This window comes from Sporisorium graminicola, chromosome SGRAM_4 (genome assembly GCF_005498985.1).
Source record: "Sporisorium graminicola strain CBS 10092 chromosome SGRAM_4, whole genome shotgun sequence".
NCBI lineage: Eukaryota > Fungi > Basidiomycota > Ustilaginomycetes > Ustilaginales > Ustilaginaceae > Sporisorium > Sporisorium graminicola.
The window spans coordinates 517,651-537,113 of NC_043734.1; the positions used below are offsets into that span (position 1 = coordinate 517,651).

The 19,463-nt window shown below is 57.3% G+C and overlaps 6 protein-coding genes across 6 annotated transcripts; 2 read left to right on the forward strand and 4 right to left on the reverse strand.

The window, feature by feature from the left end:
* Positions 1 to 1,745: 1,745 nt before the first annotated feature.
* EX895_004651 (uncharacterized protein) lies at positions 1,746 to 4,844 on the forward strand (the record flags this gene model as incomplete). The annotated part of the gene is made up of 1 exon (XM_029885245.1): positions 1,746 to 4,844. One exon carries the CDS (start codon positions 1,746 to 1,748, stop codon positions 4,842 to 4,844), a length of 3,099 nt encoding a protein of 1,032 aa, XP_029738487.1.
* Positions 4,845 to 5,088: 244 nt separating this feature from the next.
* Positions 5,089 to 6,330, reverse strand: EX895_004652 (uncharacterized protein; the record flags this gene model as incomplete). Its single annotated transcript, XM_029885246.1, has 2 exons — positions 5,089 to 6,044; positions 6,132 to 6,330. 2 exons carry the CDS (start codon positions 6,328 to 6,330, stop codon positions 5,089 to 5,091), a joined length of 1,155 nt encoding a protein of 384 aa, XP_029738488.1.
* Positions 6,331 to 6,861: 531 nt separating this feature from the next.
* EX895_004653 (uncharacterized protein) lies at positions 6,862 to 7,716 on the reverse strand (the record flags this gene model as incomplete). The annotated part of the gene is made up of 1 exon (XM_029885247.1): positions 6,862 to 7,716. The coding sequence occupies one exon, from the start codon at positions 7,714 to 7,716 to the stop codon at positions 6,862 to 6,864; it is 855 nt and encodes a 284-aa protein (XP_029738489.1).
* A 1,600-nt stretch (positions 7,717 to 9,316) lies between these two features.
* Positions 9,317 to 9,978, forward strand: EX895_004654 (uncharacterized protein; the record flags this gene model as incomplete). Its single annotated transcript, XM_029885248.1, has 2 exons — positions 9,317 to 9,726; positions 9,819 to 9,978. The coding sequence occupies 2 exons, from the start codon at positions 9,317 to 9,319 to the stop codon at positions 9,976 to 9,978; spliced, it is 570 nt and encodes a 189-aa protein (XP_029738490.1).
* Positions 9,979 to 10,149: 171 nt separating this feature from the next.
* Positions 10,150 to 14,040, reverse strand: EX895_004655 (uncharacterized protein; the record flags this gene model as incomplete). The annotated part of the gene is made up of 1 exon (XM_029885249.1): positions 10,150 to 14,040. The coding sequence occupies one exon, from the start codon at positions 14,038 to 14,040 to the stop codon at positions 10,150 to 10,152; it is 3,891 nt and encodes a 1,296-aa protein (XP_029738491.1).
* A 659-nt stretch (positions 14,041 to 14,699) lies between these two features.
* Positions 14,700 to 17,009, reverse strand: EX895_004656 (uncharacterized protein; the record flags this gene model as incomplete). The annotated part of the gene is made up of 1 exon (XM_029885250.1): positions 14,700 to 17,009. The coding sequence occupies one exon, from the start codon at positions 17,007 to 17,009 to the stop codon at positions 14,700 to 14,702; it is 2,310 nt and encodes a 769-aa protein (XP_029738492.1).
* Between the last annotated feature and the right edge of the window lie 2,454 nt (positions 17,010 to 19,463).

The following is a 19,463-nucleotide window of genomic DNA, read 5'->3' on the forward strand; positions in this document are numbered from 1 at the left end:
GCTGGGGTTCGGAAGAACAAAGGCCCAAGAAGGGAAAGAAAGGAACACACACACACCTGGCTGGCCGTGGCAAGCGCGATTCCCTCCGCGAATTTCACCGCCTTGATATAGCTGCGCCCTCGCATTGGCTAAGCTCGACTCGCCACGTCGCTGAAAACACAACACTGCCTGGCAATGCAAGCTCGGCTTTTTTCAGAAGGGTGGTCACCCTCATCCGCTTCCTTCCAGCCTTCCAGGTCGCCGCCGACCGCTCTTTCAACGTCCTGAGTTCCGATGCATTGAAACGCCTTCTTATGAATTCTTGATCGACCTCGACTGTGATAGCGACGGTTGGAGTTCGCCGCTGTCCGCCCGAGCACCTATCGATGCGTCCGGACTGCGGAGACCCCAGTGTCGCCGAATCACGCTTTTTGTGCCGATGGATATCGCGGCGGGCACGCGGTTACGTGTGGTATGTTCACCTGGCGGTCATCGGAGCCTTGAGCGGGGCTCATATGGTCAGGCTTGCTGGCTAGCATCCGGCCCGTCCGTGTCTCTTCTTCTCTCCATCTCGGCAGTCACGGCCGTCAAAGCGGGCGAGTATTTCTGTTGCTCCGAAAGGCGGCTTACGCGCCGTGGCTGCCTCTCTCTCTCTCGTTCTCTCTCGTTCTCCCGCTCTCCACAATGAACACTCTGAGCTACTGTAATATGCGCATAATTCTGTGGAAAAAGCGGGGCGTATGATTAGAAGCCTGCATTTCTCTTACGATCTATACCACATTCACAGGCTGATCCTCACCACGACGGCAGTCAGTCTTCGACGCATCCAAAAATACCATGCATGGCCAAAAAATGCGTCCAGCGGGGTTCGAACCCACGACCTCCTCTTAGTCCATCAGAATAATGGGAAAGAGACATGCTGAACCACTACACTATAGACGCAGAAGTATCGCTATCGAATTTGAGCTATGCAGTATATATTCCCGTTGCACTTACCCCAATCAAACGGGTCCCGACGCCGGAACATAGGAGTTGATCCGTTCAATCAACGGGAGCGTTCAATTGCGCTTGCGAGTCTCTACTCGCGCGAAGCGAAGCGCGAGTTGGTTAGATGCTGCTGGCTCGAAAATGCCGACATTGTGTGTTGCTCTACCTGGGTGGGTGTCTTTTCCGTCTGTGTGTGCGTCTGTGCGAGATTGTGTCACTGTGACGCTTTCACGGGTCCAGTTTGATCGAGCCCACATGCACACTCGGACCTGCTTACCGAATAATTCCCACTCTGCCCCTCTTGTCTTGAACCCTGAACAAAGATGAGTGACAGCACAGCACAACGCCGCGCCGCGCAGCGCCAGATCATGAGGCTGAAAGAGGCTTCAGGCGAGACCGTCATATGCACTCGGTAATTTCGGTACAGATACCGTTGGAACGGTTCCTTGAACAAAGCAGCTCTATCGGCCTCTTGTGCTCCTTCATCCCTTCTTGACCCAGCTCACATCACCAAGTCACTGGGCAGGCGATAAGCGACAACAGCTCGTTGCCTGATTTTGTCTCTCTTCCACCGCCCCCCAACACTGTTCCCATGACCAGCAACACAGCGACGTAAGCTCTGCTTGTCCTGCCACCATCAAAATCTGTCGAGTTTCCTTCGCCGGTGGTAGCAGCAACGGCGTCGGCTGTTCCTCTCAACCTCTCGCAGCGAGTGGGGACCTTCGCCACTGGCTATCGCCCGCCGACCACCTCAGCTTCAGGATCAGCAGCAGCCCACCATGATCGATCATCTGCTCGGTCGACCTTCGACCAGGCTCAAGCGAGTCCAGATCTTCTCGGTCATCTTTTTTTGGCTCTGGTTTCTCGTCACGGGCAATCGCGACGGTCCAAGTCCGCTCGTACGCAAGATCAATGCCAAGCTTCAGCGCTTCTCACCGTGGCAGATCGTCGTCTTCAGCTCCGTTGGCATCTACACCATTCGACACCTCGATTCGCTCCTCGGCTTTGGTGCTCCTGAACCGCTCGCTCGAATGTACTCGCGAAACTTTTACCGCACCACTTGGCTCGTCACCGCGCTCGATGCCGGCTTCGCTACCGCCATGAACATCAAACCAAAGTGGGTCAGAGATATCATGAGCATGGTCTTCTCCGTCTACTACATGGTTTACGCAAACGAAGCCGACGAGAAGCTTCGAAAGTACAGAGCCTTTTGCACCGTCGAGATGATGCGCACCACCTGGGAAAAGACGACCAACCCCTACATCCGCTTGGTCACCTGGTTCCACCGACCCTCGCTGCCTATCGCACGTCCTCTCCTCATCCCCAGACCGCAAGTCGGAGCGCATCACACGCGTCCGAGCAAAGCTTGGCTTTTCTACGCAAAGAGCGAACGGCAGCTTCGCCTGGAGGAGGAACTTGTCCTCGACATTTGCGGCGGCGGATACATTTGCATGAACCCGCAGCATCACGAGGAGCGCCTGCGACAGCTCGCCAAAGAGATGCAGAAGCCCGTCCTCTCCGTCGACTACTGCAAGGCGCCCGAGTATCCTTACCCGTTTGCGCTCGAGGAGTGCTTCGATCTCTACCGCACGCTTCACGAGACAGCAGGCAAGGTTATCGGCATGTCGGGCTCGCCCAACTTCCGCATCATCCTGACTGGCGACAGTGCCGGTGGCAATCTGGCGACTGGTATCGTTCTCAAAGTCATCCAGTATCCGCAGCCGCGCATTCAGCTCGCCTATTCGTCACTTACCTCACGCGGCGGTGTGCAGGCCCAGCAGCCTCCGCCCTTGCCCAAGCCCATCGGCATGGTGCTCAGCTATCCCAATCTCAACTTTGGCTTTTCGAGCTGGATGAAGCCCGAACATTTGCGCCTCTTGCGTCAACAGAGCGAGGTTAATCTCGACAACTTGGCGCAACACCAGTCCGAAATTGCCGCGTCCTCCGCTTCATCGCCGCTTCGCGCGTCCAGGCGCCGATCCGCTGCCAGCCTAGCTAACGCAGCCGGCTCTACGGAACGCAGGCGAGCCGAGGCAAAGCGTGCCAGGAGCAAGGAACGACTTAAAGACGCTCGTTCGTACCAGTCGCTCACACGCACCGCTGAGCTTCACCTCGACGAGCGTGCACGCTATGCAGAGGTCGATCCAACCTCGGACGAGAATGGCGCTTCCACTCCTTCTGATTCTGCGTACGATCGCATCTGGGGTGAGGGCGCTATGACTCCTTCGTGGGAGAAGGGCGGTTTACCGTGGGGCCAGGTGGCCAAGCAGGCGATGCTGGATGAGATTGCGGACCGCGAAGAAAAGCGAGCACAGGCAAGGTTTGAAAAGGAGCAAAGGGCACTGCAGCAAGCGGCAGAGGCGGCAGATAGCAAGAACAAGGAGCAGAAGCGCGCTCCGTTCAACACGCGTCTCACCATCACTTCGATGGCCGGCTACTTTCAGGATCGGATCATCACGCAGGGCATGCTGCGTGCTATGGCCATCCTGTATATCGGGCCAAAACGTCAACCGGACCTGGATCACGATTACTTCCTCTCGCCCGTGGTGACGCCAGCGCATTTGTTGGCCGAGTTTCCACCCGTGCTATTCATCTGCGGCGAAAAAGACCCGCTGTGCGACGATACCGTCATCATGGCCGGCCGCATCCGCGAAGCCAAGCTGGCCAAAAAAGCAGATCTGGAACGACGCCGTGCGATGGCCTCGTCTCGGTTCGGAGAGGGCCTGCGCACGACGCCCATCTCCTCTGGTGTGCAGTCCAAGCTGCCCATCGATCCGATCGAGCAGGAATCGCCCGAAGACTGGGTGCAGATGAGAATCATCGAAGGATGGAGTCACGGCTTTCTGCAAATGTCGTCGTTGATGCCCGAGGCCAAGCAGGTGATTGGGTTCTTGGGCACGTGGATGTCGTTGGTGTTTGAAGAGTACAGGGACAAGATGGACGAGGAGAGGGAGCTGGCCGAGGCGGAAGAGAGAAAGGGGGCTGAGCATCGTGTGCGTGCTGCGACGAGCCGAAATGGGTCGCCGATGCTTGCGCAGAACGCGAATCTGGGCGATGCTCCTGCCTCGATCTCGGCGGCTTCGGCTGGAGCTTCTCCGGTCAGCCAAATCGACACAAAGAAAGACGGCAGCGGTAGTGGCCAAGTCGCAGTGACGGGGACGATGGCGCCGCAAGCTGTGCAGGAGGATGCAGATGATGAAGGTGCCAATCAGGACGACGACGACGATGATGATGACGGTCCAATCATGGTGATCCCCAAAAGGCACCGTCAAGCTTTGTCGTCCACTTCGAGCCCCAAGCCTGCATCACAATCTCACGGCCCGTCGGCATCACACAGCAATGCCAAACCCGAGAGCATCTCTTCTCCTCGCTCTTCTTCGACTACCAAATCTCCTCCGCTGAGCGCGGCACATGCGCAAGTCGAGACTCTACGCGCATCCGACGAACGTGACACGCGTCCACACAGCGACAGCGAGGCGGCACCCTCGAACATCCTCGCGCGCAACAACCACCTGGTCCACACAAGTCGAGCCGAAAGCGAGTCCAACCTGCAAGCTGAACCCGCTGCGCGCTCGGGATTCCCTGGCAGTCACGCCAGCGGCGCAGGGCTGAGAAGAGGCAGCAAGAGCGGCGCCTCGTCCCGCATCGATGAAAAGTACCGAAGCATGCTGGTCGAGGAAGCGAGCTTGTTGGCCAGAAGACGAGATGATGTCCTGTTTGGCTTGGAGGGTAACACGGCTGTCGTGGGCGATGAGGACGATGAGGCCGATGACGAGCAGAGGGCGAGGCCGACGCTGGGCCCGGGTGTGGGCGAAGGCGAGTCGAGTAACGATGTGGATCTGCAGTCGTCCAGCAGTCGGATCGAGAGCGTCGCTTAGGTTCGGCTTTCCGGTGTCACACAGCGTTTGCTTCTGTTTTCACGCATCTCACGAGTTCCACTCAATCACATTTGTCAACTTGGATCAGAGTCTGCTCGGCACTCAACCGGAGGGCTGCACACCCGAGTCTACACGCACTGAGAATCAGACAGATGGATTAAGCGCTGCATCCGTATCATTTTTGCATCACGTAACTTACACGGAGGAGCAACACAAAGGGAAGCAGACTTCCACAGATGCGCAATCACTTGAAGTCGCCCCAAATATCAGCAAAAGCATCGTCCTTCGGCTTGCTCGACGCCGCCGTAGTCGCAGCAGTAGCACCCGACGAGCCCCAGACGTCCTGCGTGTCAAAAAGTCCACCACCACTTCCGCCTGCTCCCGCTGCGCCACTGCTAGCAGCACTGTTAGCCGACCAGGGGTTGCCGCCCGCGCCACCAGCAGCAAACGAAGCGCCATTCCCTGCCGGCTTAGCAGACGCAGAAAGGTCCAGACCGCCAAAGGACGAGTTCAAGCCGCCCAGTCCAGAAGACGCATTGTTCGCGCTCGACGAGGGGGTGGCAAACGAGCCAAAGTCGCCAAAACCAGCGCTATTAGCCGCCGGGGCAGGCCCGGCAGGCTTGGCGGCGAAGAGGGACATGATATCGTTCTTGCCCTTGGTGCCGGAGGAGGTGGTGGTGGGGCTGGTGGCCGATGAGGACGTGTTGGCCGAGCTCGAGGGTTCGTGCCAGTCAAGGTCGAATATTCCTCCTCCACCTCCGCCATTGCTGATTTTGGGCGCTGTTGTTGGTTCTGCTGGTGCTGATCTGGGTGCTGATGCTGTGGTCCTTGCTGGTGCTGCTGCTGGTGCGGAGGCGGGTGCGGGCGAAGGGTCGTCAAGAAGATCAATGGCAGGAGCAGGCTTGCTTTGAGCCACTCGAGCAGCAGGAGCAGCAGCAGTTCCGGTAGACGTACTAGCAGTAACAGCAGCAGGAGCTTCGTGCCCACCATCCAAAACACTCGGATCGGTCGGGGGCGGGCCATCCTTGGCCCATCGCCTAGACTCGTACTTGCTACGGATGAATGATTCGATCTTGTGATCGGCAGGAACGTGACCGGCCTTCAAGTGGGCTTCCCAGTACAGGTTGCAGCGACGGTTACCCCACTTCTGGACCGACTCCATCTGTTCAGGAGTCCAAATGTCAAGATCGATACTCTTGACTGTTGGCATCAATGAGAGAAAAAGAAAGAATCAGTACAGCGGTTGCAAGATTGTCACAAGAGGAGCAGCGATTGGGATGTAGATACCTTTAGAGATGTGCGTGCCCATAGAACGATGAATGCCCGAGCAACGGATGCAGAGGAAGCATCCCAAGTTCCAACTGGCCCATCGTGGATCGTTCTTCTTGCAGTCCACGCAGACCTTGTTGTCGGCGGATTTGACCAACGCACGGAGAATCTTAGCGTTTGCTTCGGTCTGTTGCCTAGACTGTGTGACGCGCGACATGGTGGACAATAGCGCTTGAGGAACGAAGGACGAGCGTTGAGTGGGAAAGGAATAGAAGGAAGGAACGACCTTCGGGGACGCAATTGTCTCGTTGGCTCGAACGACACACACCCTGAAACGCACAACAACACGCAATCGCACCGACAGCCACGAGGCCGGGACACCGACCGCTGCTTGATTTTCGGGGCCTTCAGTATAAGACACGCAGCTGTCGATCTCACATTGTTGGACAAGCACGAAAATCACCTCGACTCAACTCTCCGCGGGAACAAGTCACAAACATCAGACGTCTCGTCGCAGTTCATAAGCACAAACGATGGAAGAGTGTGACATCGAATTTTGCTGGGTAGTAGAGTGGCCAATGAGAGAAGCAGCAGGGGCAGCAAGAGGGAAGAAGGCAAGTACAAATACAGGTGTATGGTGCGGCCGAAGCATTGGAGGAAAAAAGGGGGAGGGCGACTCCAGATACATACAAACGCAGGTCAATCGCAACAGTGGCAAGCTGCAACAATTTGAGCCATGCTGTTGGTATTAGGTATTAACAAGCGCATCGAGAAGGATCCTATCCGAGCTGCAGCCGTTCTTGATGCTTTCCAATAAGCTCAGCTCGGGCGAGGGCGTAAAATTTCCGGTCTTGTTCTCTGTCATGGACTGGTTGATCTGTTGCAGCGAGCTCGAGAGCGCTTGCCAGTTGTGATGCCTTTCTCGAAGTGCCTGCAAGCTGAGGTTCGACTCTGGTAGGTTCGAAAAGGGTGATGAGGTGGGCGCGGTAGGGTCGGCAGGCGGAAGCTTGAAGGTGGTGCCTTCGAGACTGCCGATGTCGACGAAAGCCTCGAGAAGTGACAAGTTGTGACCACGGCTAGCAGAGCCTGCTCGGCCGGTGGAGCGTGCCTCGGGTGCAGCGGGAGGGGTGAGAGGAGCGAGTTGAGCTTCGCGCAGGAAGCGTACCGCGCTGCGAAGAGAGTACTGCACTTCGTTGAGGATCGAGAACCACTGTTGCGCCTTTTCTTCGAATGCCTTCGGACCGTGAGAAGACGTGCTCGTACTGTGGCCGCTGTTGGTGACCGCTGCCCCTACGTCGTCGGTATAGGAAGCGAGCGTCGTTTGGTTGACGGGTAACAAGGCACGCATCGAGTCGGCCGCCTGCGAGAGGAGTGCGGCAAGCCGTTCATCTGCCTGCATGAGGAGTAGAATCTGCTGGTCGGTCTGCTGGTTGCGTGTGCGCTGTTTAGCTTCACGGAGCACAGTGCGTGCCTCCTGACGCTGCTGTCTGATCTGCGCAAATTTGCCCTCCAGGACGGTGTTTTGCAGTTCGGCGGGCAGCACATCAAGGCTAGCGTCACCTTGGCTGAAAGGAAGTGATGACGTCGAAGCAGAAGATGCCATGGTGATAAAAGCGTGCCGCGTGCTGAGGACGGACGATAGGAGAGGAGGAGTAAGGGCTGGTCACCGACGTGTGTGATGGTCAAGAGGTTAAGAGTGATTTGAGTGGTGACAAAGCAACGAAGTCAATCTCTTGAATGGGTGCCTTACACCGGGCAAGGGCGGATCGAGCTTATTCTTGCAAAGAGTCCTGGCTGCGTGACCGAGCAAAGCGAGGGGAGCTCTAATCGTCTCGCTTAGATCCAAGCTGCAGCTGACAGGCCATTTGATCCTCTTGCACACACACGAGGGCAGGAAGACGAAGAGAGGCACTGATGCAAAGCGTGAAAAGGCGAGAGACAAAGAGAACATTGAGAGAGCTCGAGTGAGGCAGCGATCGGGAGTACCGGCTCTCTTCATTCTTTTTTCCCAGCGTGAATTTGGCGGTACAGGTCTCACGTCGGCCAGCCTCCGAAAATGCGCCGAGACGCATAGATCGCAAGCCACTTTTGACTTCGTCGATCATGCCGTGTTCGAACCTTCTCGTTTCCACCGCCTTGCAGGCTCTGCTCGCGAGCCTCCGAGTGACGCTGCTGGGTCCATCCGTAAGCTTGAGCCGTCAGCTTGCGCGCAAAATTGTCACCGGGGAGGCGATGCTCATATTCCTTGACGTGCTGCCATCGGCGAAAGGGACCATGGCGGAAAGCTATCGATTCAAGCGTCTGTCTCACACTGTCGTAGCATTAGATCGCTAGGATTTTAGAGAAGCGTGTCGCTGCAACCTCAGCGTGATGCGTCTCGAGCGTACAAGCAGCCTCAGATCGAATCGACGGTCAAAAAGAAATTTTTCACTCAACTTGACCGTTGCAGCAGCATCATGACGTTATGTGGGGATGCCAAACGCCTTTTCAACGCTACGATGCATACAACCTCCTATCGTATCTTGGTTTCAAACTCAACTGGCTCGGCTTACTGGTACGACCACCTAGTAGCACCCGCTTGTTCGAGAACGCTGATCTCCATCTCGTCCTTCCAACTACTATCTTCTTGCCCAGAGAAGGGCGCACCCAGACCGTGTGCTTTCCCTTTGACTGGGTCGATGTCAATCACGCGAAATTATGCAAGCTATCTCACATGTCCGTCCTCTCGCCGAAGCAACGCTGCCCTCTACTTTGGATACCGCGGCTCAACTTGATTGGGTACCGCTCGAGGCTTGATGTCTATTGGTCCATCCTGCTCTTAGCCGATCCCTTTAGAGTTTGAGAGCTTTCAAGCGACTGTATTCAGCACACGTGTGTTTCAAGCCTAAGCGAGGACCAAGTCGATGCCTAGTACCGATCGCCAGCAGGGCGTACTCGAGGCCAAAGCCTGTCGGTGCATCTCACGGACTTGGGGAGATGACTAGAAAGCAACAAACAAAACTGTCGTGTTCGGATTTTTTTAATACAGGATGTCAGACTTTTTCATGAAGGAATCGCAGCCGATTGAGACCCCGATATCTGCCTGGCTGATATCAGGGTCCATTTTGCGGACGTGGAATGTTCATACCGCTCACACCAACACTTCCGCAACTGACCGTCTCACCCTTTGCTGCCACATCACGTCGCATCGCATCCCGCCCACGATGCACAGCACACTCTCGCGTCTCAACGCGGTCTCGGCGTTCGCCACCACCATCGTGCTGGTTCTCGTGGTGCTCATCGACTTCACCCGCTTCGGCACGCACAAACCTACAGGCAAAGTGGTGATCAACCAGCTCGAAGTGGTGCGTGCCAAAGCAGCATGGCATATGGATCGCAACATTCAAGACTTTGTCGAGGTCAATTTCAACATCGACGCCGACTTCGAGCCGCTCTTCGATTGGAACACTAAACAGGTCTTTGTCAGTTTGGCCGCCAGCTACGATTCGGCGAAACACGTCAAGAACGAGGTCGTGATTTGGGACCGCATCCTGCGCTCCAAGCAGGACGCTCATGTTGCATTGAACACCGCCAAAAACAAGTACGGCTTCCGTGAAGTCGGTCGAACCTTCAAGTGAGTCCCTTCCACCCCCCTTTTTTCCTTGAATGCTCGCACCATTCTTCTAACCCCCTTCCATCGCTCTTTCTACCCGCCCCGCGAAACAGAGGAATCCAAAACACAACCTTCACCCTCAAATACAACATCATGCCCAAGGTGGGTCTCTTGCACTACGCAGACGAATTCACTTCGCAATCCATCCAGATCCCTCCCAAACACCTTCTCCCAAACGGCGAACAGCCCAAGATTCAAAGACTTTACTACTAGTCACTGCGCACGCTTTGCTACAATACTAAAGTATCTTTCAGACACCAAACATCCTTCTTCTCATGACTACTTGCATCACATTGCGCACGCTCGTACACGAAATGTCTCGGCGCTTCAGGTGACAGCATGTTTGGAATTAGGGTCAAAAAACCAGTAGCGAGCTCCTCCGCCTCAGCTAAACACGTCAAACACCTTGTTCCGCTTCTTGGTAGCCGCCGGCTTGCCCATCGTGGTACCGACACGCTTTCCGGCTCGTTTGGCTACCGCCGACGCAGCACCGCCTCTAGCTGACTGTTTGGCGCCCCTTGCTGGCACATCGTCCTCCGACGACGACGAAGACGACGAGGAGCTGCTTTCGTCGTCGTCATCGTCAGAAGCACTGGCTTGCTCGCCCATCTCGGGTGCTCCCGCGGTTGCTGCTACGATGACGTCTCCATTGGCGCTGCCGTTTCCTTTGAGTACATGCTGACTCGAGAAAAACGGCATCTGACTAGACGCGCTAAGCGGCGTCGAACCACCCGTGCTCAAAGGCGAACCCGGCTGCGAAAGGTTCTGACGCAGCGTAGCAGGCTTGAGTTCCGACAACCTCGTAAATGGCGTCGGTCGCTGACTGCTGCTGCCAGCAGTGGCATTGCTCTGTTTCGTCGAAACCGGCGTCAACCCACGCAGAAACGGATTGTGAGGAGCGGTAAAACGTTGCGATGTTTTGCTTGTGCTGGGCGTCTTGAACTTAAGCCCGTTTGGAGCGCTCTGAGATGCGCTCTTCTGCGTCATCTCAGGCTCCGACTCCGTTTCGGATTCCGAAGACGAAGTACCGCTTGAGTCCGATGATGTCGCTCCCTTGCTTGCCGTGGCTCGACGCGGCTGGGCAGACGCTGCTGGCGAAGGTGGCGCCTTGCTCGACACCGCTTTTGTCCGCTTCACTATCGCCTTGCGATCAGCATTGGGCGTAGTCGCTTCAACATCGCTCTGTCGATCTGTCTCCTCATCGCTGCTGTCGCCACCATGCGAGGAGTCCGAGCTCGTTATCGAAGCGGATCTCGATCTCGGGCTCGACGAGGGCGCGTGAGCAGCAGGAGCAGCTTCATCAGCGAGCTTCATCCTCCGCTGTCTTTCCGCCAATTGCTCCGCTGCAGTGCTAGGTCGGGTGTGAGATTGCGAGGGCATCTCATCCACATCCGCATCGTCGTTGGCAGGTGGCACAGCTGAAAGCATCGGGCTGGTAGCCAGCTCGGCTTCCGACGACTCGGAAGGTGCTCTCAGCCCGGTACCAGGCGCCCCGGAAGACTGCGAGGAGCTCGGCTGCGCCGCTGACGACGGCGTTAGAGCAATCGTAGGCTCAGGCTCGGTCTCGGTGGCGGTTGTGGTCTCCGCGGCAGCCTTCTTTGTCGATTTCGCTGTTGCACCAGAGGCTGCTTTCTTGCCCTGACCGCGTGCTACGCGTGCTGCCGGTTTGACAGGCGAGGCGGAAGCCGGCGCCGTCTCTGCATCCGTAGGGTTCGCTGCAGTACCAGGTGATGGTAACCCCGGCTCGGGCGTCGCGCGAACCAGAACAACCTTGCTCGCCGCAGCAGGCTCGGAAGCCGCGGCCTTCGGACGCGACTCCTTCTTGGCAGCTGCTGAAGACTTCCGGTCGGTGTCGACAGAGTCGCCCGCTGGAGCCGGAGTTGCATCAGCTCGGCTGGAAATGCCATCGGCGATTGTTGGAGCGAACGAAGTTGCAACTGGAGCGCTGGGAGTCGCCTGCGAGGACTTTGTCGTGTCTTGGCTTGCGCTAAAGTCGATAGAGGGCGCGCCAAACTGTTTGCTAAGCCAGCTGTGCAATACTTTGACGACCTCCTTGTCGTTCCTGGTCTTGCTTTTCTTGCCTCGCAACATGGCGAGAAGGTCTAGGATCGCCTGCGAGCCGCCCTGCCAGATAGGGCACTGGTCGTCGTCGTCGTGCGACGGCTCAGCACCACAGACCATGCACGAGTCAGCGGCCACGAGGGGTTTTGCTGCAGCGGGGGTCCTCTTCGCTTTGGAAGCTTGAGGTTTGGAAGTGATGGTAGATCGTTCCGACGCTGCTGAGGGCGAAGGGCCAGCTGTCTCTTCTGGAATTGTTTCTGGGACTGGCAAGCCGGAACCGCTCGGCAGGGTCTGATCGGCGCCGTTGGCAGCAGCAGCACCCGCTGCGCTGACTGTGTCCTGTCCCGACTGTGCGGTCTCTGCTGTGCTAATTGCTACTTCCAGAATAGCTGGAGCAGATTCGGCAGCAACGGCAGCAGAGGCATCAGCAGCTTTGCTAGGCTCGGTGATCTTAACCGTCTTGGGTGGGCGACCGGGTTTCTTAGCCGGCGGAGCTGGAACGTCGTCGAGTGTCTCTGGATTTGCCTCTATCGGAGCGACAGGTGCTGTCGGTGCCTCATTTGCGGAATCTGGCGTAGCGTCAGTCTGTGAGAGACGCAAGCTCTCAGCAGCAGCAGCAGCAGCCGCTGCCGCCGCTTTGGCGGCATTACTCGGTCGTCCAGGCTTTCTTTTGACCGGCGCTGCTGCAGCTTCAGGGACAGTGGGAGTAGCTGCGTCAGGAGTTGTTGCAATCGAGACACCCCGAGGCGTCGCAGCCCCGTTGACAGGTGCTGCGACCACCTCTGACGGCGTTGGTGGCACGCTCACGGTGGGGGGAGCAGGTGTCGCCGTGGCAGCCTTTGAGACACGCCCCTTCTTTGCTGGTGGTGCAGGGGTCTCAGAGACAATTGAGGGCGCAGTAACTGCTCGGGCTGCAGCTTCTTGAGGAGCTTCGGCAGCACTTGGCGCGGCGTCCTCGGCAACCTCGAGAGCCTTCTTTGCGGTCCGCCCACGAGGCTTGGCGGCGGCTGGAGACTTTGCAGCTTTCGCTTGACTGGAATTTGCAGATTCTGGCTGCGAGGAAGTAGAAGCTTCATCTAGCTGAGTACTGGCCGGTCGAACTACCGAGGCCGTCACTGCCCTTGCACTGCTGCTAGCGGATTCCTCTGCCGGCGCAGCCGAGGTGGCAGTCTGAAAGGTAGTGGTGGCGTCGCTCTTCTTCGGACGGCCACGTTTTGGCGTCGCTACAGGAACCTCTGCTGACCCACCGGATGCGCACTGAAAAGCTGGGAGAGAAGCCGGCGCTGCACTCTTTCTCGGACGGCCGCGTTTCGGTGTCTCTGCAGGGACTTGCTCTTGAACGGTTACTACATTCTCAGCTGGCTGTGAGGCTGGCGCTTGAGGAGGTGCAACTTGAACGGGAACGGATGGCGATGCGCTTAGAGCGGGAGGGGCAGGTGTAGGTGCAGGTGTACAGGCATTCAATGTGTGTGGTCGACCCTTGTGCTTCTTGGCCATGGGGGCTGCTGGGGAAGCATGTGGTTTTGGGTCGGAAGAAGAAGCTGTGGGTGGCGGCGAATCGTCCTTGCGTTTGCGCTTAGCAGTAGGGTGCCCGTTGCCGTGCGGAAGCACCGGTGTGGCAGTAGGTGTCGATTCATTGGGACTGTTGGATTGCAATACCTGGATTGGATCCGAAGTTGATGAACCGTTTGGAACCGAATCTAACGCAGGAGATGAACTCGAAAGTTCGGACGACGTGACGAGGACCTTGAGCTTCTGAGCAAGATTGGCATGTACAGCAAGCGCCCTGAGATCGTACTGATCGTTTAGGTCGCAGACGACGCCGTCCGGGTTGACGTAGCTCATCTCGACGGGAGCAGTGGGTGCAAGCTTGAACTTGGATCTGGCCATGTTTTGAAGGAGCTGTAGATCGTGCGGGAACGTTTCATCGTGGACTCGCTCGAAGCCACGGTTAGCAGGACCGCTGAAGAGGATGACGGAAGGGGAGGAAGGTTGAGCGGACATGGGCGAGTTTTGGACAGATCGGTGGCCGAAAGGGGAAATGATGTCGGCATGAGGCTGAGGCGCAAAACGGTTGCGAGGAGTGGAGGGAGGTTCGCCGTCGCCGTCGCCAGCATTGACGCTGAAGCTGATGTCGGACGCTCGACCGCGTTTCTTTCTGTGCTTTTGTTTGGTGGCATTGGCGTGCGCCACTTGCTTGCGAGGTGAAATCATGTCGGGCAGCTCGTGTTTGCCGTCGTATGAGTCGGTAAACGAAGGGCGAAAGGGGATCTTGGCTGACAAGCTACCGCGCCAATTTGTCTGACGCTTGTCCAAGATCGAGATGAGGAATGGCTTTCCGGACAAGGCTCGAGAATGGTGATAGACCGATGGACGATGTTTACAGCCCTCGGTTCGGCATGATAGTGGACCCTTCCTAATCTCAGAACCGTGGTATGGAGAAGGAAGCTTGAAAGGTCACACCAGTGAGGATTGTGAAGGTGGCGGCGCAGATCGAAGATCCATTCGTCGCTTCGTAGAAAGATGGCCAGGCGCAGACGACTAAAGGATCCGTTTCGGCGCTTCCAACCGCGCCAAATTTTCTTGATCTTCGAAAACGTCTTCCAGAGGCAGAATAAAAACATTATTTTAATAAAAACAGACAAGTAAACCGACCCTCCTTCTACCTGCCATGTGCTCCGCATGTTTTCAGTAACACAGCGCGATTCGAAGAACAAGCGATGAGATCAATGCAAGCTCACACAACTATCCAAGGGAGCCACACGGTCGTGAGAACAAGGTGCGACTACGTTTCAGGTTGCCCGGTGGCTGAGCGCAGTACACGAAACTAGAATTACAAAAACGAGGTGTGGTTTTGGTCGGAGTGGAAGCGATCAGCACAAGATGCCGTCACGGCTCGTGGAGCCGCGCGGGCGCTCGGTAAGCATTGATCGTGTCGCGGGAGGCGGTGATAAAGTAGCACCTTTGGATGCGCTGCCATACAAAGAAGTGTTGGCACCGCCCTCTTTGGCATACGATGCGTTGAGAGGAGGTGCTGCGCCAGACGACGTGGCTGGCTCGTCTTGATCCATCTCGGCACTGTTGCGCTTGACGCCTCGGGACACGTTGGCCGTCTCCATCTTGTGCTGCGATGGTGGTGCATTATTCCTGCGCATGTTGCTCTCGAGATGCGTAGGCCTCTGCAGGTGGACCGATTCAGAACGCTGACGCCGTTGCTGTTGCTCCGCAGGCTGTGCAGCTCGTGCGGTCGCTGAGGGAGTAGAGGGAGTACGAAAACCTTGAGCAGCCTGGCTGGTATCGTGCAAGTAAGGCGAGCGCAACACGGCCGGGTCAGGGTGCACTGCATCGTTACCCAATTTGAGCAGGCTCGCAACAATGTAAGCACGATCCAGCGTCTCCCTTCGGTACAAATCCACACCAAAGCCGCCTCCCAGGTGCAGTCGCACGCTGTAGAAGTCATACATCCCGTTGCGCTGTCTCAAACGCATGTCCTCCTGCACAAAGATTGTGCCTGCTGCTGGTGCCATGAGCCGGGCCGCAGGTGTGCTCCGTACCACGTCGGCAGCAGCCGGTACCGCTTGCGGGATCACGCCTACCGGGTCAATCAGCGAGCTCCAAATTTCTTGCAAACGACCCGCTTCGGATGGGTGTACGAGCTCAAACAGCGATCGCTCGTTCAGCTCGGTCGGTTGATAACCGAGTAGCGCCATGCACTCTTCCGAGATGCGAGCGCACTGCAGGTTGGTCGAGCAGATAATGGTCACAACTGCCGACACCGCACCGTCCGAAGTGTCAAGTTCGGACGCCGCCGCGTGTGGACCAGGCGACTGCTGCGCACCGTATGGCGCGTGTCGAAATGGTGCCTGTTGCAGCTGCCGCTGCGGCGGGGACCGCTGGTACGCTTGCGGGTGATACTGCTGCTCGTACGAAATCGAGTGCGAGTGGTGTCGTCCAGACACCGGGGGAGCAGCACCGAACGCATGCGATCCAGACTGCTGTGACGACCAAGAAGGGGTCGGATGACCAACTCCATGGCTGCCAGAAACATCCACGGGGTAATGGACATGATCCGGTCGCGAGTAAGGGTAGCTCGAAGCAGAGACCGAGTTGGAGGCGCTGCGTGGGTGCGCCCCGGCACCGTGCGTGCGGCCGGACACGTGCATCACCGTGCTCGAAGAGAGCGACGGGGGCGACAAGAGCTCATTAGCGCGCGATGGCGAACGGAAATATCCAGACTCGGAGCTGGGAGATTGACGTGCGTACGATGCGGAAGCGGGCGAGCCAGAGTTGTCGCTCTTGCCCTCGAGCGACTGCAGCGTGGTCATACCCGCCTGTGACGAAGGGCGGTCCTTGAGACGCGGGCGACCGCGCTTCTTGTGTTGAACATCGATGCATGTGTCGCTCTTGCCTAGGTTGACGCAGCGGCGACACGGCCGGCCCACGTCGCACGCCAAATGCGCACGTTTGCAATTGAGGCAGGCCGAGGGTACATGCGCTTTCACCGGTTTACGACCGGCCGGCGAGGCCTCGTCGCTACCGGGAGAGGTCATTCCAGCAGGCGCAGCTTCGGCCAAGAGAGGTCTGCTTGGACCAGGAAAGTCGCTAAACTGACCAGAGAGCGACAAGAGCTTGGAATTGTGGCCTGGCCTGCGCGGCTCGGTGCCTTGCGCTGCGCCTCGGAACAAGGACGGGGCAACGTTGGCTCCGTTGGAGGCCCCATGCCAGGACGCGGAGGATGGTAGGCTGGCGGACATGGAAGGCAGCTGAAAGACGTTGCTGCTTGAATTTGAACTCAACAGAGGTGGTAACACGCGCGAAAACGAGGGCGATACTGCGCTTTCGGACGTTCGATCTTCGAGGGGAGGCGAACGTTGCTCTTTCCACAACGGCGGTGGAGGCTGTCGACTGCGGTCAAAATAGCTGCTGCTGCTGCTGCTGCTGTTGCTGCTGGATGCGTAGGATGCGGCGATGGGGTGATGGTACGAGTGGAGTCGAGTCGGAGGTGGCGGGGGTAAGGAGGCGGCTGCTGAGCCTGCAGACGCGGCCGGTAGTAGAGGGGGAGAGAGTGGCTGACGTCGTATGTTGGACGAAGCCAAAGGTCCATCGGCTTGGCGGGAAAGCGCCAGGCCCAATGTTGGCACCCTTGCCTCGCGTGAGGTACTTCGATCGCCCGACCCGGCCATAATGATGTGAAAGGCGCAAGGGAGAGAATAGAATAGGGGCCAGCGACTATTAGGAGGGGTGGCAGCGCCGCTTTGCACACGATGAGCGAAAGTCGCAACCAGCTCGGCGGCGAAAGCTCAGCTACAGAATTGACGAGAGCCGGGTATGATCTGTAAACCGAATTGTGCCTTGTTTCCCTGGCAGTGCCGTTGCTGAGTAATGCAGATGGAACCTTCGCAGGAACAGGAGATGACGAGGCTATGAATACGAAGCTACCGCGCGGGTCGAGGCTATGGGTTGTATCCGTTACGAAGAGGAGAGGGTCAGAGAGAATTGGACGGCGAGATCAAGGTTGCTAGGCCTCAGGAGAGGTGCTGATCGCGGTCAAGGCACGAGCAAGGCAATGGGCAATGAGGGAGGACGCGGACGTGAATGAAGGGATGGCGACGGGAGAGTGTGTGGGTGGGGAGGAAAGGAGGAGGCTGGGAGAAACAGGGCCAAGAAGAGGAGAGGCGAAGAAAGACGGAGGACAGCAAGTGTGAACGGGACGTTGCGGACATGCGTTGGCTGGTTCCTGAGTCTGAGAGCCACGAGACACAAATCCTGGAGACGTTGGCAGAGTTGCGCCGAGATGCAGGGGTGGAGCGTGGCGAAACGGGTCCCGGGGAGCGACTATCGAGGCAAGGCAAGGCAGGGCAGGGCAGGGCAAAAACGAAGCGAGACTGGGTTGTACAAATGTCAGGGCCGGAGAAGAAGAGGACGACGAGGCGCAGTCGAAAGGGAGAGAGAAGGCCTGACAAATTTGCCGACCGAGCTTGGCCGGTGAAGAAGAGAGAGAGAAAGAGAGAGAGGCGAAGACGGCTGGTGAGCTCTCCGCCGTGTTGTCTACGGCTCTCGACTGAAGTCGAGACAGAACTGGGGTGTCCCAGTGAGCCACGAGCTCTGTTCATGCGAGATTCAGGTTCTGAAGAAGCGGGGCGGAACAGGAATGGAGCACAGAAGCGGCACTAGACCCCAGAGAGTGTGTCTGCGCGAGTGAAAGACAAAATGGGAGATGCGGAGAAAATAACCCGCCACGCCATGCGAAAAACTCCAAGCGAGGCAATTCAAAAGCGGGGAGAAAACCAGCAAGCGAGGGGAAAAACCCCCCATAGAAAAAGTGGGGTGTGCACACCAGGTGCAGCAAAGCCCAACCCGACCCGGACCAGCTCGGCCAAGAAGCGTGTCCACCTTGTATGGAATTGACTCACTTCTGGCTCAACATAAGACAGCGCCACTACGAGGAGAGAGGTACGAAGAAAGGTTACGACCGAGGTTGCAGCGAAGGAAAGAGGTTCGAGCAAGGACAGAGAGGAGAAAACGCGGGGTCCATTTGACCAACCGGGCGAATCGGAAACGTCGGTTCGTAATTGTTTCGGTTCGTAATTGTGTTTTTTTTTTTCCTTCGACTGAAGTCAATGAAATGGCAGGATAATGACCGACCTGGCACCGAGCAAAGCAAGGCTGTTGATGGCGATGGCGAGTACCTCTTCCCTCACCCGCAGGCACGCGCACACGCATGCACAAACGACATCTAGTGATCCGCGCTGTGCTTCCTCGTGACGGGCTAAAGGCAGCAAGGGAATCGGCGACGAAGAAAAGTGGGTCAGCCCTTCGCGTCAGCCTGTTCCGGCAGATTGAACGCCACGAGGCCCAGACAGAGCCAGCTCTGGAAGAGAGGGGTGTACAGGAGACTCAGAGGGGGGAATCCAACCAATCAAGAAAAGGGGCAAGAGGCAAAAAGACGTGCGCGGCCGACACACAAGGAGAGAGACATACGTCGGGCCATTTCTTCACTTCAAAATTCGCGGGGCGGAGAAATTTGATCTGACTACTGTACAGTATCTTCAAAAAGATTAAAAAGGGAAAGAGGGCAGGCCAGCCAGCGGGCAGAACCGCACAATTGCACCCTCGCGGCATCGGCGGAACGGAGCGCGGAGGGCCGACTTGCTGTGGTGCTTTGAAGATCAACTGGAGGATCTCTCCGCCTGCTGATTTTGTACCGACGCAGGTCCACATGACACTGCCGCAGCCCTGCCACACGCGAGGCACCAGGAACGCTTGGCAATCGGTGACGAGCAGCCCCTACCTCAGGAGCTACCGATCTGTCGCTTTCGTCCTTCGAGGTTGACCGGCCATTGATCTTCCGATTCTGCCACGCGAAAGAACCTGAGCATGTGCGTTGTGGCTCTTATCTCGAATGACACTAGCGCGTGCGAGAGAACGTTGGAACAAAGAGATAAACGGCGGATCGACACTCCAATCACATATCAGTTCGCTGTGCTCTTGTTTGGCAGGAGCGCCGCATCGGAACAAGGAAGAGACGTCGTCTGCTGTCTGCTCAGCGGGCTTTTCCGCTTCTGTGGCTTCTGTGGGCGACGCTCGATGTTGATGGACTGTTTCTGGTCGTCCCGCAATGTGCAGAATGGCGGGGC